This window comes from Prionailurus viverrinus, chromosome A2, assembly GCF_022837055.1.
Source record: "Prionailurus viverrinus isolate Anna chromosome A2, UM_Priviv_1.0, whole genome shotgun sequence".
Classification (NCBI taxonomy): Eukaryota; Metazoa; Chordata; class Mammalia; order Carnivora; family Felidae; genus Prionailurus; species Prionailurus viverrinus.
Window position 1 is genome coordinate 140,333,805 of NC_062562.1, and position 12,378 is coordinate 140,346,182.

General features: G+C 39.6%; 1 protein-coding gene across 8 annotated transcripts in view; it reads right to left on the minus strand.

Moving 5' to 3' along the window:
* CADPS2 (calcium dependent secretion activator 2) overlaps nucleotides 1-12,378 on the minus strand; it is a 540,052-nt gene that overhangs the window by 35,741 nt on the left and 491,933 nt on the right. For all 8 annotated transcript variants that reach the window (XM_047839630.1, XM_047839625.1, XM_047839616.1 and 5 more), the window contains 2 exons: nucleotides 3,965-4,048; nucleotides 3,834-3,866 (listed from right to left, as the gene is read on the minus strand). In XM_047839630.1, coding sequence (XP_047695586.1) covers nucleotides 3,834-3,866; nucleotides 3,965-4,048 — 117 coding nt within the window. The remainder of the gene's footprint in view (nucleotides 1-3,833; nucleotides 3,867-3,964; nucleotides 4,049-12,378) is intronic.

A 12,378-nucleotide genomic window follows, 5' to 3' on the forward strand; every position in this document is an offset into this window, starting at 1 on the left:
TTGCTTTTACTATAAGGTGATATAAATAGAATCATATAGTGTGTAGCCTTCTCAGAATGGCTTCTTGCACTTGGCACTATGCCTTTAAGGTTCATCCATGTCTTTGTGTGGCCTACCAGCCAATTTCTCTTTTTCTTTCTCTCTTTTTTTTTTTTTTTTTTTTTTTTTGCTGGCTAGTATTCCAATTGTTGCCTTTGTCTATTGAAGGATATTTTGGTTGCTTACAATGTTTGGTGATTATGAATAAGGCTGCTATGAACATTCATGTGCAGGTTTTGGTGTGGATGCATGTTTTCAAATCTGTTGGATAAATACTTAGGAGTGCAAACGGTGGGTTGCAGGTAAGACTCTTTAGCTTTGTAAGAAACTCTCAGTCTTCCAAAGTGGCCGGACCATACTACTTTTACACCAGCAATGAATGACAGTCCCCGTGCTCTGAAAGCCCTGTCAGTATCTTGCCATTGTCAGCTTTTCTTAAATTTAAATTTTAGCCACACTAATGGGTGTGCAGTGGTATCACATTATTTTAGCGTGCATTTCCCTACCAATAAATGATGCTGAGCATCTTTTCATACGCTTATTTGGTATCTGTATGTCTTTGGTATAGTATCCATTCTGATCTTTTGCCATTTAAAAAAAAATTTTATTGTTGAGAGTTCTTCGTACATTTTAGACACAAGTTATTTACCAAACATGTGTCTCTGGCTTGTCTTTTCATTCTTTTAATTGTGCAGAACGGTTAATTATTAAGTCCAATGTACACTGTTTTTCTGTCACGGAGGTTTTGGTAGTGTACCTAAAACATCATCACCAAACCCAAGACCACATATATTTTCTCTTATGTTTTCTCAGTTTCATAATTTGCATTTTACTGGTAGGTTTTTGGACAGTCTTGAGTTAGTTTTTGTGAAAGGTGAACCACTGTTCTTTTTTCTTGTGAGGTTCTTCTAAAAAGAATGCTTCAGGGAGGCATATTTGCTGGTGTTTTAGCATAAAAAACAGTAACAGTCAACAGCAACTTACAGCTTTTGAAGTTAATATTCACAGGCATCAGTAATAATCTGCCAAGGCCAGACTATGTCTATGGTTTAGTATGCTCTGCTAGGAGGGGAGAGTGTGGGGGGACAGCTTGATTTAATAATGGCGCTGGTAAGCTGGAACTCATCTACAGCTGTAGCTGTTTTCATGCTATGTCTGTTTCCCTATCTCTTTCATCCTGGACACTGAACAGCTTGTGGGCAGGCAGTGTATATTTTTATCATGTAAGCCCAGCGCCTAGCATTTAGTGTTACATAAATATTTAATTAGTGAGTTCAGTGAAGAAACTGAGCTTGTGTAATATAGAAAGTAAGAATTTCCCAGACAGTATATCCCTTTGAATAGCCACCACACCCTTTGGGAAGAGGAGGCATGATTAATTATCATCAGATATTTGAAGGGCTATCATGCAGAAGAGGGATTAGAACCAAGGTAGAATTCATAGAGGTACAGAATTTCAACTCATTAAACGTGAGAGGAGGCTGCAATCACTGAAAAAATTAAAAGACACTGAATGAATTTTTGTGAGGGATATTGGGGGAAGGGCTTTCGGCACCTAGAAGGAAAATGAATAAACCTCTTTCTGTATCTTTCAACTCTGAAGTTCTGCAAAGTCTAACAGATCTAGGGCAGGGTCAGGTTAAGAACTTCAGAAGCCCTAAGAACGAAAATAATTATTGTTTCCCGTTCCATTTATGATTCAAAATAAAAACAAAACTGTATTATAAAATATGTGCTAGGAATGCCAATGAATTTCATGTGTTCCTATGATTCCTTGTCTTTTTCTAAGATAGGAAATATAAACTATTGCCCTTAATTTTCCCATCCTCTCTTTCGTGCTGTCACTTTGCAAGACCCTACATGTGATTATTTCTGCTTATTGCCCAGTGCTGATTTTCTGATTCTATGTACAAGACACGGAGTATGTCAAGATTTCTTTGGGAATCATTTGTAAGATTAAAAAAGGCTTGTTACAAAGAAACCCCATGCAAAGGCAGGAAAGTCCATGGCCTTTTCATTTAAAGTATCTGTTTATACTCTTTTTAAAAATTTAAAAAACTGTTTATTTATATTTGAGAGAAAGAGAGAATGAGAGTGAGAGCGCGAGCATGCAAGCAGGGGAGGGGGAGAGAGAGAGAGGGAGACTTAGAGCCAAAGCAGGCTCCAGGTCTGCCAGCTGACTCAGTCACCCAGGGGCCCCACCATTTATACTCTTAACTACAGAGAACAAACTGATGGCTACCAGAGGGGAGGTGGGTGGGAGGATGGGGCACGTAGGGGAATGGGGATTAAAGAGTACACTTATCACAATGAAAAAAAATATAAAATGATACAAAAATCCATTTATAATAATTATAGCAGCAATAAATCTGGGGACTATCTAGTCCACAGTATAAAATGTGGTTCTGCATTTTAAAGATAAGAGCTATCTACTACTGGTATACAAAGCTTGCGAGGATTCAAACCACTAACATTCATAATGACAATCTAGATGTGGTGCTGCCCAAGCACAATCTTAAGCAAAGATGACTTCTATTCCATTTCCATTTAGTTTTAATTTGTAAACTTTATTTCCGTTGTGTTCAAATTCTTTGAAAAGTGATACATATGCCAATATATATATCAAACAGAACATATTAGGCCTTGACCATATACGTGATAGTAGGATGAAGGCAAAAACTAATTTGTCAGGATTATCAACTTAAAAATGCTGCACTAACTTGATTATATTTATCATGTGAATTTTTTTTTAATGTAGGCATCATACCCAGCATGGAGCCCAATATGAGGTTTGAACTCACAATCCTGAGATCAAGACCCTGAGATGAGGTCAAGAATCAGACTCTTTACTGACTGAGTCACCAGGCACCCCTATCATGTGAATTTTCTAATTGTAGCTCATGGTATCTTAATCTTTGAACAGATTTATAGGTTACAAATTATTTCCCAAGAATTTTGTGAAAAACCAAATGTTAAAATAAGTGAAAACTGATTTATAATACTTTCGTGTTTAGAAAACTAGTTCTTTAACTGGTCCATCATTATTGTTACTTTGGTTCCTATAAGAAACCTATTACAGTTTTTACATAAAGGGAAGAGAGAGCATTTTTCTACAAAAAGAATGAGGCACTTTCTATCCCATCCTAGAGTATGTTACTACCCTCTGCAACTGACATGTTCTCACAATGACTTGACCTCCAAAAGAGTTCCCAAGTTAAAATGGACAATATACACTGAAATAACCATGTCAAGCCTTGCCATGAGGGCTAGCACTTGCTTAAGGAAAATAAACTGCTCCCTTAGGAATTGGCACTTACTGTTTTGAAGATTTGAAATAAACCTGTGGGAAACCAAAATTATTTAAAAAAATTATATATGTGTGTGTATATATGTATACACACATGTAATACATGTAACGCACATATACAAAGTTTTCTGAGAGAGACAGAGACAGTGTGAGTTGGGGAGGGGCAGAGAGAGGGAGACAGAATCCCAAGCAGGCTCTCTACTGTCAGCATGGAGCCCGACCTGGGGCCTGAACCCAAGAGACCATGAGGTCATAATCTGAGCCATGAAACCATGAGGTCATGACCTGAGCCGAAACCAAGAGTCAGATGCTTAACTGACTGAGCCATCCAGGTGCCATATACATATATATATATATATATATATATATATATATACACACACACACACACACACACACACATATATACACACATATATATACATATATATATGTATGTATATACATATGTATTTATTTTTTAAAAAACAAATGGAAAAATACTTACTGGAACATCAACATATTTTGCAGCTGCTTTCACCTTAAGTGGAAAAGAGATAATTATAAGAATTATTTTCTGAACTGTTAGATAAGTACTGTGACAACAGTCAAAAGACAGAAGAGAACTCAAATACTTACAGTGAATGACAGGATGGATGAAAAGAAAGTGCCTTCATCATATCTTGACAGCTTAGACAGCACCCCTTCCAACACTGAAACAAACTGTAATTGTTTACAGTGAGTATCTAGAATATTTCAAAATAATAACAGGGCAAACAATCCCAAGACCAACTTCTCCCACGGCACAAAAATGCACATCGAAGCGGTGGTGTTGACTTGTTACATTTACTCTTTCATTTTGAAGATGGGCTCAAAGGTCCTTTTCCATTGCTGGAAATAATACACAAGGTTTGTTTTTGTTTTTTAACAACAAAGAATAACATGTAATAGCAGTCTGGTCACTATACATGTGAGATAACTTAAACCATTAATAAATAACTTGAAATTCCTTAGACTGTTCCTTAAAACAACTTTCAACTTCAATATAGATGTGTAGGAGCAATGATGGTGAAGTTTAATCAAATTCTTTTCTATTGTAAATCACTTGACCATTCCCCAACTTTTTTCTATCTATAGAAGAGGATGAATAAGGACCAGATAACGAAAGACATGTGTAACCTCTGAGGCTCTTGTAACACTGCAATCAAGTCTGATATCAGTTAACAGGCATTAACCAAGCGGTTCTAATTGGGACATACAAGGATCAAACCTGCTTTCAGAAGCTTACAAAGCCATTGGAGAGCTAGAACAGATAAACACACTGCAGGCAGCAAGGTAAAGAGTACTAGACTGAGCTTATATAGCCTGATTCCTATACTGACTACTCTGTGGGCTCAGGCCAACTACTGCATCAATCAGTTCCCCCATCAGTTAAAGTGTGTGTGTGTGTGTGTGTGTGTGTGTGTGTGTGTGTGTGTGTGTATGTGTGTGTGTGTGTGTGTGACAAATTAAATTTGCCTGACAAGTGTTGTACATTTCTAAAATTTTATATTTCTATGAAGTGAAAAGACGTATATACCATAATATGATTAAAAATGTAGGAAATTACATTTCAGCGAGTGGCAACATTAAAATCTGGCAAGAAGATAAAGAAATTAGTTAAGAATATACTGCCCTGCAACTTTCCTCTTTAGAACTAAAATAATATGCACTATTGACAAATTATAAACTCCCAAAGGGAAAATACTGACAACGTTTTTTAAATACGAAAAGGGAAATTAACGAAGGCTGGTTTTTGTTCACATAGCAGCTTCTTCAACAAAGTGATAATAGTTCTAGGGACACAGCTTATTGGTCTCTGGTGACCAGAGAACTCACTGAGAGTGCACAGGAGATAATCTTTTCTCTATGGCTGGTCAATTACTGCAAAATAGTTTATGCAAAAGAAACAAAAACTTCCCTATAGGTTTCCCCATCACATCATGTGCGACATGATGTAAGAACACAGAAACAAAATCATGCAAACTGCTGACTAAAATTTTATTTTTAAAGAATGAAAATTATGTATGGTTCATTAGTTATCCTAAGGGATACAGACAGCAAAAAACACAAAATTACAAATTGCTCACAACTACTAAAAGTCAATTTAGCACTTTCTTCCTGCCCATTAGGATTTCTTACCAGTCACAGTTGGCTAACTCAACTTGATGTGGTTTGCAAAGACCCAGAAGACCAATACTCCAGGGTTATGTCAAACCAGGGGAAGGGAATTCCAAACTTAATGGCCCTCTGTGGAAAATGCTTCATCTCTTCTAACTCCAATCTTGAGAGAGCCAGTGTGTGCCAGGTGATCTCATTTGCCATGAGGAGAGCAGAGCGACAATTGCTATGGTTACCGGACAACCTGAGCCAGTGAAGGCTCTAGCACGGCACCTGGTTCTTGGTACCCTCGAGTGGGTATACGTGGACACACATGGGTGGTGCTGAGGGACAAGGCAAGGTAGAGGCAAGACGCCTGTGGATGGATTTAGAAGATCTTAGTTCAAGTTGTAGCCACGCCAATCTCTGGCTACACGACAACAGTCAAGCCATGAGCTTCTCTAGCTTTAGACTCATCAGTCAGAGAGGGAAAGAAAACGGCAGCCATCATGTCCATCTTAGAAGGATCAGTGAAGATCATTTGAGATATTTTATGTGCAGCAAAATACTAAAGAAATGCAAAGAACTAATATTATTGATATGATTAGCTAAAACTATCCATTATATAGGTCTAGAAATGTATAAGTCACAGGGTAATGGGCGTAGCCTTAGGATTGTTTAGGGATAAGGAGTAATAATGAGTTTGGTTACCAGTGAATGGGTCTAATTCAATTTAAAGATACCTACTGAGGCAGAACAGATTTGAAGCTGTAAATCAGACGACCTGCATTAAAATCCCATCTGCTTTAAGGTCGTTTGGCTGACAGCAGAGGAAGAACGCTTTGAACATAGGTGGTCTGGCTCCAAAGCCCATGTTCATTACCAGTAGACAGTTGTAAGTATTAAATAAGTAATGTGCTCAGCATATAAGTATTCAATAAATGTCATTCTGTTATTATTGAGTACCTAATGTGCAAAATGCAGACAATAGGAGTCTCAGACCTTTCATTTCAAGAACACACAAACTAGTGGAAGAGACAGGCAGAAAGTTTTAAGGTCCAGCAAAGATGGGTAAACAGTGTAACTGAAACAGGAGGAGGGAAAGCATGGCTTTTAACTGGAGGACGTTAGGTAAGCTTCATTTACAAGGTGGCACAGGAGCTGATCTCAGGAGGGCAGAAATGGAGGGTTAGATAAAATGACACTCAGGCAAGCCTACTGGTGGATGGTTTTAGGGCAAAAGGTTCCCCACTGCAGCATCTGGCAGCCTGTGTGTCTCACCATCTCTGGTGAGAACCAAGCCTGGGTTGTAACTGTGTAAATTCTACATAAGGACCGGTTGGCTGTTGCATGCATTTCACAACATTCTTTGCCTCCATTTTAACAATAGCGGACAGTGTCTCCTTGAGTTCCTCTCTACCCCAAATAGTCCTTGGGGAGGCATAATACAGTGGGGACTTTTATGTGCTTACATGGCAGTGAACAGCATCTGCACCACTGGGATCAACCAGCCCAGCCATACAGTTCCTACAGGAAGGCTGTCTTTGTGAGATTTCTACGAGACATATGTGGTAGAAGAGCTGCCTTAGAAATCAAACTCTATTAAAATCAGGATTGACTAATAATGATATATTTTCCGTCTGGCTGTTAATTGCACAAAACAGCAAGATTCCAAAGAAATCCAGTTAAATGCTGGGTTTAGTTGCTGTGTCTTTAACCGCTTCCTGTGAACTTTCTCAGTACAGCTCAGGGAGTATATAAACACTTAGGGGTTTGCCTTGTGCTCTCTGTTCTCCCGAGGGTGTCGGGTTGGAATGAAACACTGTAATCTCTTTGTTTCCCTGCTCTTTATTGTAGATGCCATTTACTGGGTTTGTTTGAATAATATTTAACACCTAAAGTCTGTCTGGGTAATTACCAACTTTGCCTCACTAGCACACTCTCAAGGAAATTAAAGATGAAAAGCACTTTGAAATAACTAGTAGAATGAAACATGAAGTGTGCCACAAGGCATGTTGGTTTCAATTTCCTGTTGAATTTTAACAGGGTATAAGATTCATTTTCCCATGTGCACGGAAAGTAGACCACAAATTCTAAAAAGTTATTGGGAGGATTCCAGCTATAGATTGGTGGGTTCAAAACACAGTTCTTGTTTTTTCAGCTACATTTCGTGAAATAACTAAGGGATATTCACATCATCTGCCCTGCAAATTGTAACATCTTCCACAGAGAAGAGATTCATCCAAGTAGGACTCATTGTGAAAAACTAAGTTCTTTCCTTTTCTTTTGGTGGTGGGGACGGGGGCGAGGGTTAGTGGTGCTGGAGATATCTATTAGCAGGTGTTTTATGTTTATTTGGTAAGATCAGGACTAGCTAGTCTTGTTAAACATCCCCAGGGAACCAGAATACCACGGACTGGTTTCTTCCCCGAATCAGAAGGTTAATGTTATGATACAATGCAATGGTCCCTCCCTCAGTCACTTTTCTCCAACTGTGAATCCATTTCTCTGAACATTTGTTCCAGTGGACTTCCAAAGGGTCTTTCCAGATTCTCCACATCTGTGTCAAGGATGGACAGTATTCGAGTGATTGCTTTGGCAGCATGTATACTAAAATTGGGATGACATAGAAAGATACAGCATGATATCCCTGAGCAAGGAGATCTAGTATTTGATGGCAAATATTTATTTGTAACATACCTCATTCCACAAAATATCTAAGACAATTTCCAAAATGGCGCATTCAGCACACACTTCTCTCCTTTACCCTTGCCCCACAAATGGAGTGACCCATCACATTTTGTATTTCCTCTCTCCTGATGGCTCCTAAGAAACCTTTCAGGCATATACTTGTTTTTGAACAGGTGTCTTCTGAATATATAGCCTTGATCTGAATGAGTAAATTTAATCAAATTAATCTTAGGTTGAGTTGGTGAGATACTTTAATTACAGAATCTAGGTAGTCAGGTTTGATGTATCCTCTGCTCATCTTATTATTAAGAGAAATTCAGGGAAAACATTCTAGGTTGTCAGAAAGAACAAGGGTGTGTACATATATATTTACACCGACACATTTATAGCTATATGAACTCAGTGAGGCAGTGTATCTTCTTTCCCAAATCCCGTTTTGCAATAATTGAGGATTTAGGAAGTTGAATAGATTGCTCTGCTCTTTTACTTCATACCCAGAATTTACTGAGCTCTGTTACCAGAGTGCATTATGGGAGTGGTCATTTTCTCATTCTTTGCTCTGCTAACCATTTCCCCCAAGCACTTCCTTCTCTCATCTCTCACAGGTTTTCTTCAGCATCCTCATATTACACACAATAAATTCCATTCTCATCTACCTGCCCATGCCGGTCCCACAGCATGTATGCCTGTCAAAGAAGGGACACAGGCTGGTCAGTACAACCCAGACATAGAGGGCACACCAGAAGCCTGGGAGGTGAAGCACCCATTCTCTTCCTCTCTGCTCTTGCTGAATTCTGTGCAGTGTTGTGGAAAGGTGACGGGCCTAGGGACCATGAGGATCAAGTCCTGGCTCCACAGCTACCTACCATGTGAACCTGGGCCTCTGTTTCCTCACCTGTGAACAACGGGACTGGACTCTGGGGCAAGCCCTGGTGATCAGGCTTGCCTTGGGAGATGGAGCCCCGTAAGTGGAGATGTAGGCCTCCTTCCCTCTTCAATCAGAGCACCTTTGCTCTGATCAGTGTTGTACTTTAGGGGGCTACCCAACATACACTTGAGAACATTAAATGTGTCTTATAAACATTATAAAAATGTTTGAAAATCCCAGGCTAGAGGGTCTCAGGGTTCCAACTGTAGCACTGTGTGTCCTACGTGACACTACCACCTGGGGAGAAAAGATGCGGGCCCCCAGAGGCTTCTATAAAGAACTCTATATAAGGATTTTGTTTTAGACTGACAAAAGGCTATAGATAATATATTTTTTTGATCTAATACTCATGCTTTTTGATGAGGAAATTAAGTTGTGTAGGAAGACCCAGATGGTAACATGAAGAAACAGGAGCAGAGTTCAGATCTTCTGACTATCCCACAATTAAGGCAACTTAATTAATATAGGGTGGCAATAAATACAACATTTTTTGTTTCCTTTCCTTGGCAAGATTCAATGTTCCTGTCACTTTTTTTTTCCCTCACTAAAAACAATCTAAGTCCCTTTTTGGGTAGAAGCATCTTTATTTATTTTTTCCCCCTTTAAGGTTGACTTTCATTTCTCCATAGGGTCTCCAGTTATGCAAAATCTGCCTAAGAATAGTAGCCACTGACATAGAATCATTTCCAATGGTTGAAATCTTATAACCACATTTGGTTCCATACGCCTTCTCTGAATTCCAGACCCAACTATTATGTGAATGTCTCCTTGATCTCTCGTCCTTCAGATCTCTCCGAGGCAGCTCAGTCTCAACATGTCCAATACTGACATCATGGTCTTTCTCTCAAAATCCATTCCTCTTTCAGGCACCCTGCATTAGTCGATGGCCTCAACATCCATCCTGTGCTTCAAGCCCTAAACCTAGGAACCATCCTTAGGGTTGGTTGGTTTTCCTTTCCCCAATACTAACCCTGGGTCTGCTATAACAGAATGCTCTGGACTGGGTGACTTATAAACAATGAACAATTTTTGCTCAGTTCTGGAGACTGAGATGTCCACAAACAAGGTGGAGGTATACTTGGTGTCTGTTAAAAATCCACTTCCTGGTTCAAAGATGATGTCTTTGGCTGTGTTTTTGTGTGGCAGAAGGGGCTACGGAACTCTGTGGGGTGTTTTGTTTTTTTCTTTTTTCTCTTTTTAAAATAAGGGCACTAATCCTGTTCATGAGACCTCTATCCTCATGACCTAATTACCTCCCAAAGGCCCCACCTCCTAATACCATCATCTTAGAGATTAAGTTTCAACATATGAATTTGGGTGGGAGGACACAAACATTCAGCCTACAGCACTCCTTAAGTGTCTTCGAATTAGTCCACCAGAGATCAAACATAACAGTCTCCATCCTACCCTCTCTGTAACCTATTTGCTACAGGTAATTCAATGAATCTTCCTATAGTGAAAATATGATTAATTCCTTACCCCTACTCGCTGCCTCCCCAACCCTTTGGTGGCTTCCCACTGTTCTTGGATGAAGACATTAGGATCCTCAGGTCTGAAGTTGGGCTTTTCATTACGATTCCACTCTGCCTCTTGGGCACAGAGTTGGGAATCATTAGTATATAAGGTCAGAAGTGTGAAAGTCAAAGAAATTTGTGAAGTGAGTTCAAAAGAAGACTAAAGATGGAAACTCACTAATACCAGCATTTAGGTGCTAGGTGGACAAAGGACACAGAGAGGGAACACCAAGTTTTTTTTTCTAGGTATGTAAAATGTGCATGCAATTGGGACATGTACTGCTGAGTGCTAGTATAAGAAAAGGATATGGAGGTGACTGAAGAGAGGAGGTAAAAAGAAGGGAGGATTCTAATTTATCCAAATGTAGCAAATAGATTTATCAATATGCACAGAATAATTAAAACTTGGGAAGAAACATTTGGAATACAACACAAGGAATTCATTATTCTATTCATCTACTTTATGTTGAGTTAATTAACATGCTAGGATAAAGTAAAAATGTTTAGGACATGACTCTTGAAATTTGACAGGGTAAAGTAAAGATAGTTAATTTAGAAGTAACATATTTTAAGTTTTAGGGTATTTTTGCTTTTCACTGATTTCCTGATCTGGAATCTGTAGGTACAATGGATTAGGAATCTGAAGCTCAGAAGTTTGATTCGGGACTCTCACTTATTATGTGTGTGGTCAATTCACTAAACTACTTTGAGGATTATGTTTCTATCTGTGAAATAGACTACCCATCCCATAGGTGTTTCACAGTAGGTATTTCATAAATGCCTCTTTTTTAAATGTTTACTTGTTTTTGAGAGAGAGAGTAAATGGAGGAGAGGTGGAGAGAGGAGGACAGAGGATCCAAAGTGGGCTCTGTGCTGACAGCAGGGAGCCTGATGTGAGGCTTGAACTCACGAACCATGCTCATGCTGAATAAAGACACTCCTTGGTGATTTAAAAAAAAAGGGGGGGGGGGTGGCGCCTGGGTGGCTCAGTCGGTCAAGTGTCCGACTTCGGCCCAGGTCATGATCTCACAGTTCGTGGGTTCAAGCCCCGCACTGGGCTCTGTGCTGACAGCATAGAGCCTGGAGCCTGCTTCGGATTCTGTGTCTCCCTCTCTCTCTGCCCCTCCCCAGCTCATGCTCGCACTCTGTTTCTGTCAAAAATAAATAAACTTAAAAAAAATTAAAAACAAAAACAAAAACAAAAAACCATGGTCACGAACCATGACCTGAGCTGAGGTCAGACACAGTTTTTTAAAAATTTTTTTTACGTTTATTTATTTTTGAGACAGAGACAGAGCATGAACGGGGGAGGGTCAGAGAGAGGGAGACACAGAATCCGAAGCAGGCTCCAGGGTCCAAGCTGTCAGCACAGAGCCCTACGCGGGGCTCAAATTCACGGGCTGCGAGATCACAACCTGAGCCAAAGTCAGATGCTTAACCGACTGAGCCACCCAGGTGCCCCTGAAGTCAGATACTTGTTAAGGGACTGAGCCACCCAGGCATCCCCATAAATACCTCCTTTTAAAATATCATTTCTTCAGAGAAAACAAATGTGAACACACCATCTTAGAAGCTGTTTTGTTTTTAAACACTATACGGAAGTTTAAAGATCTTTCACAGGATAGCCTGGATAGCGATTCATCAGAGCAGTGGTTCTCAAAGTCTGGCTCACTGAACCTATATATCAAAATTACCACGGTGACTGGTTACACACATACATTCCTGTTCCTCTTCCCAAGCTTCTGACTCAGAATTGTCGGAAAGCAGGGCATGGAATCTAC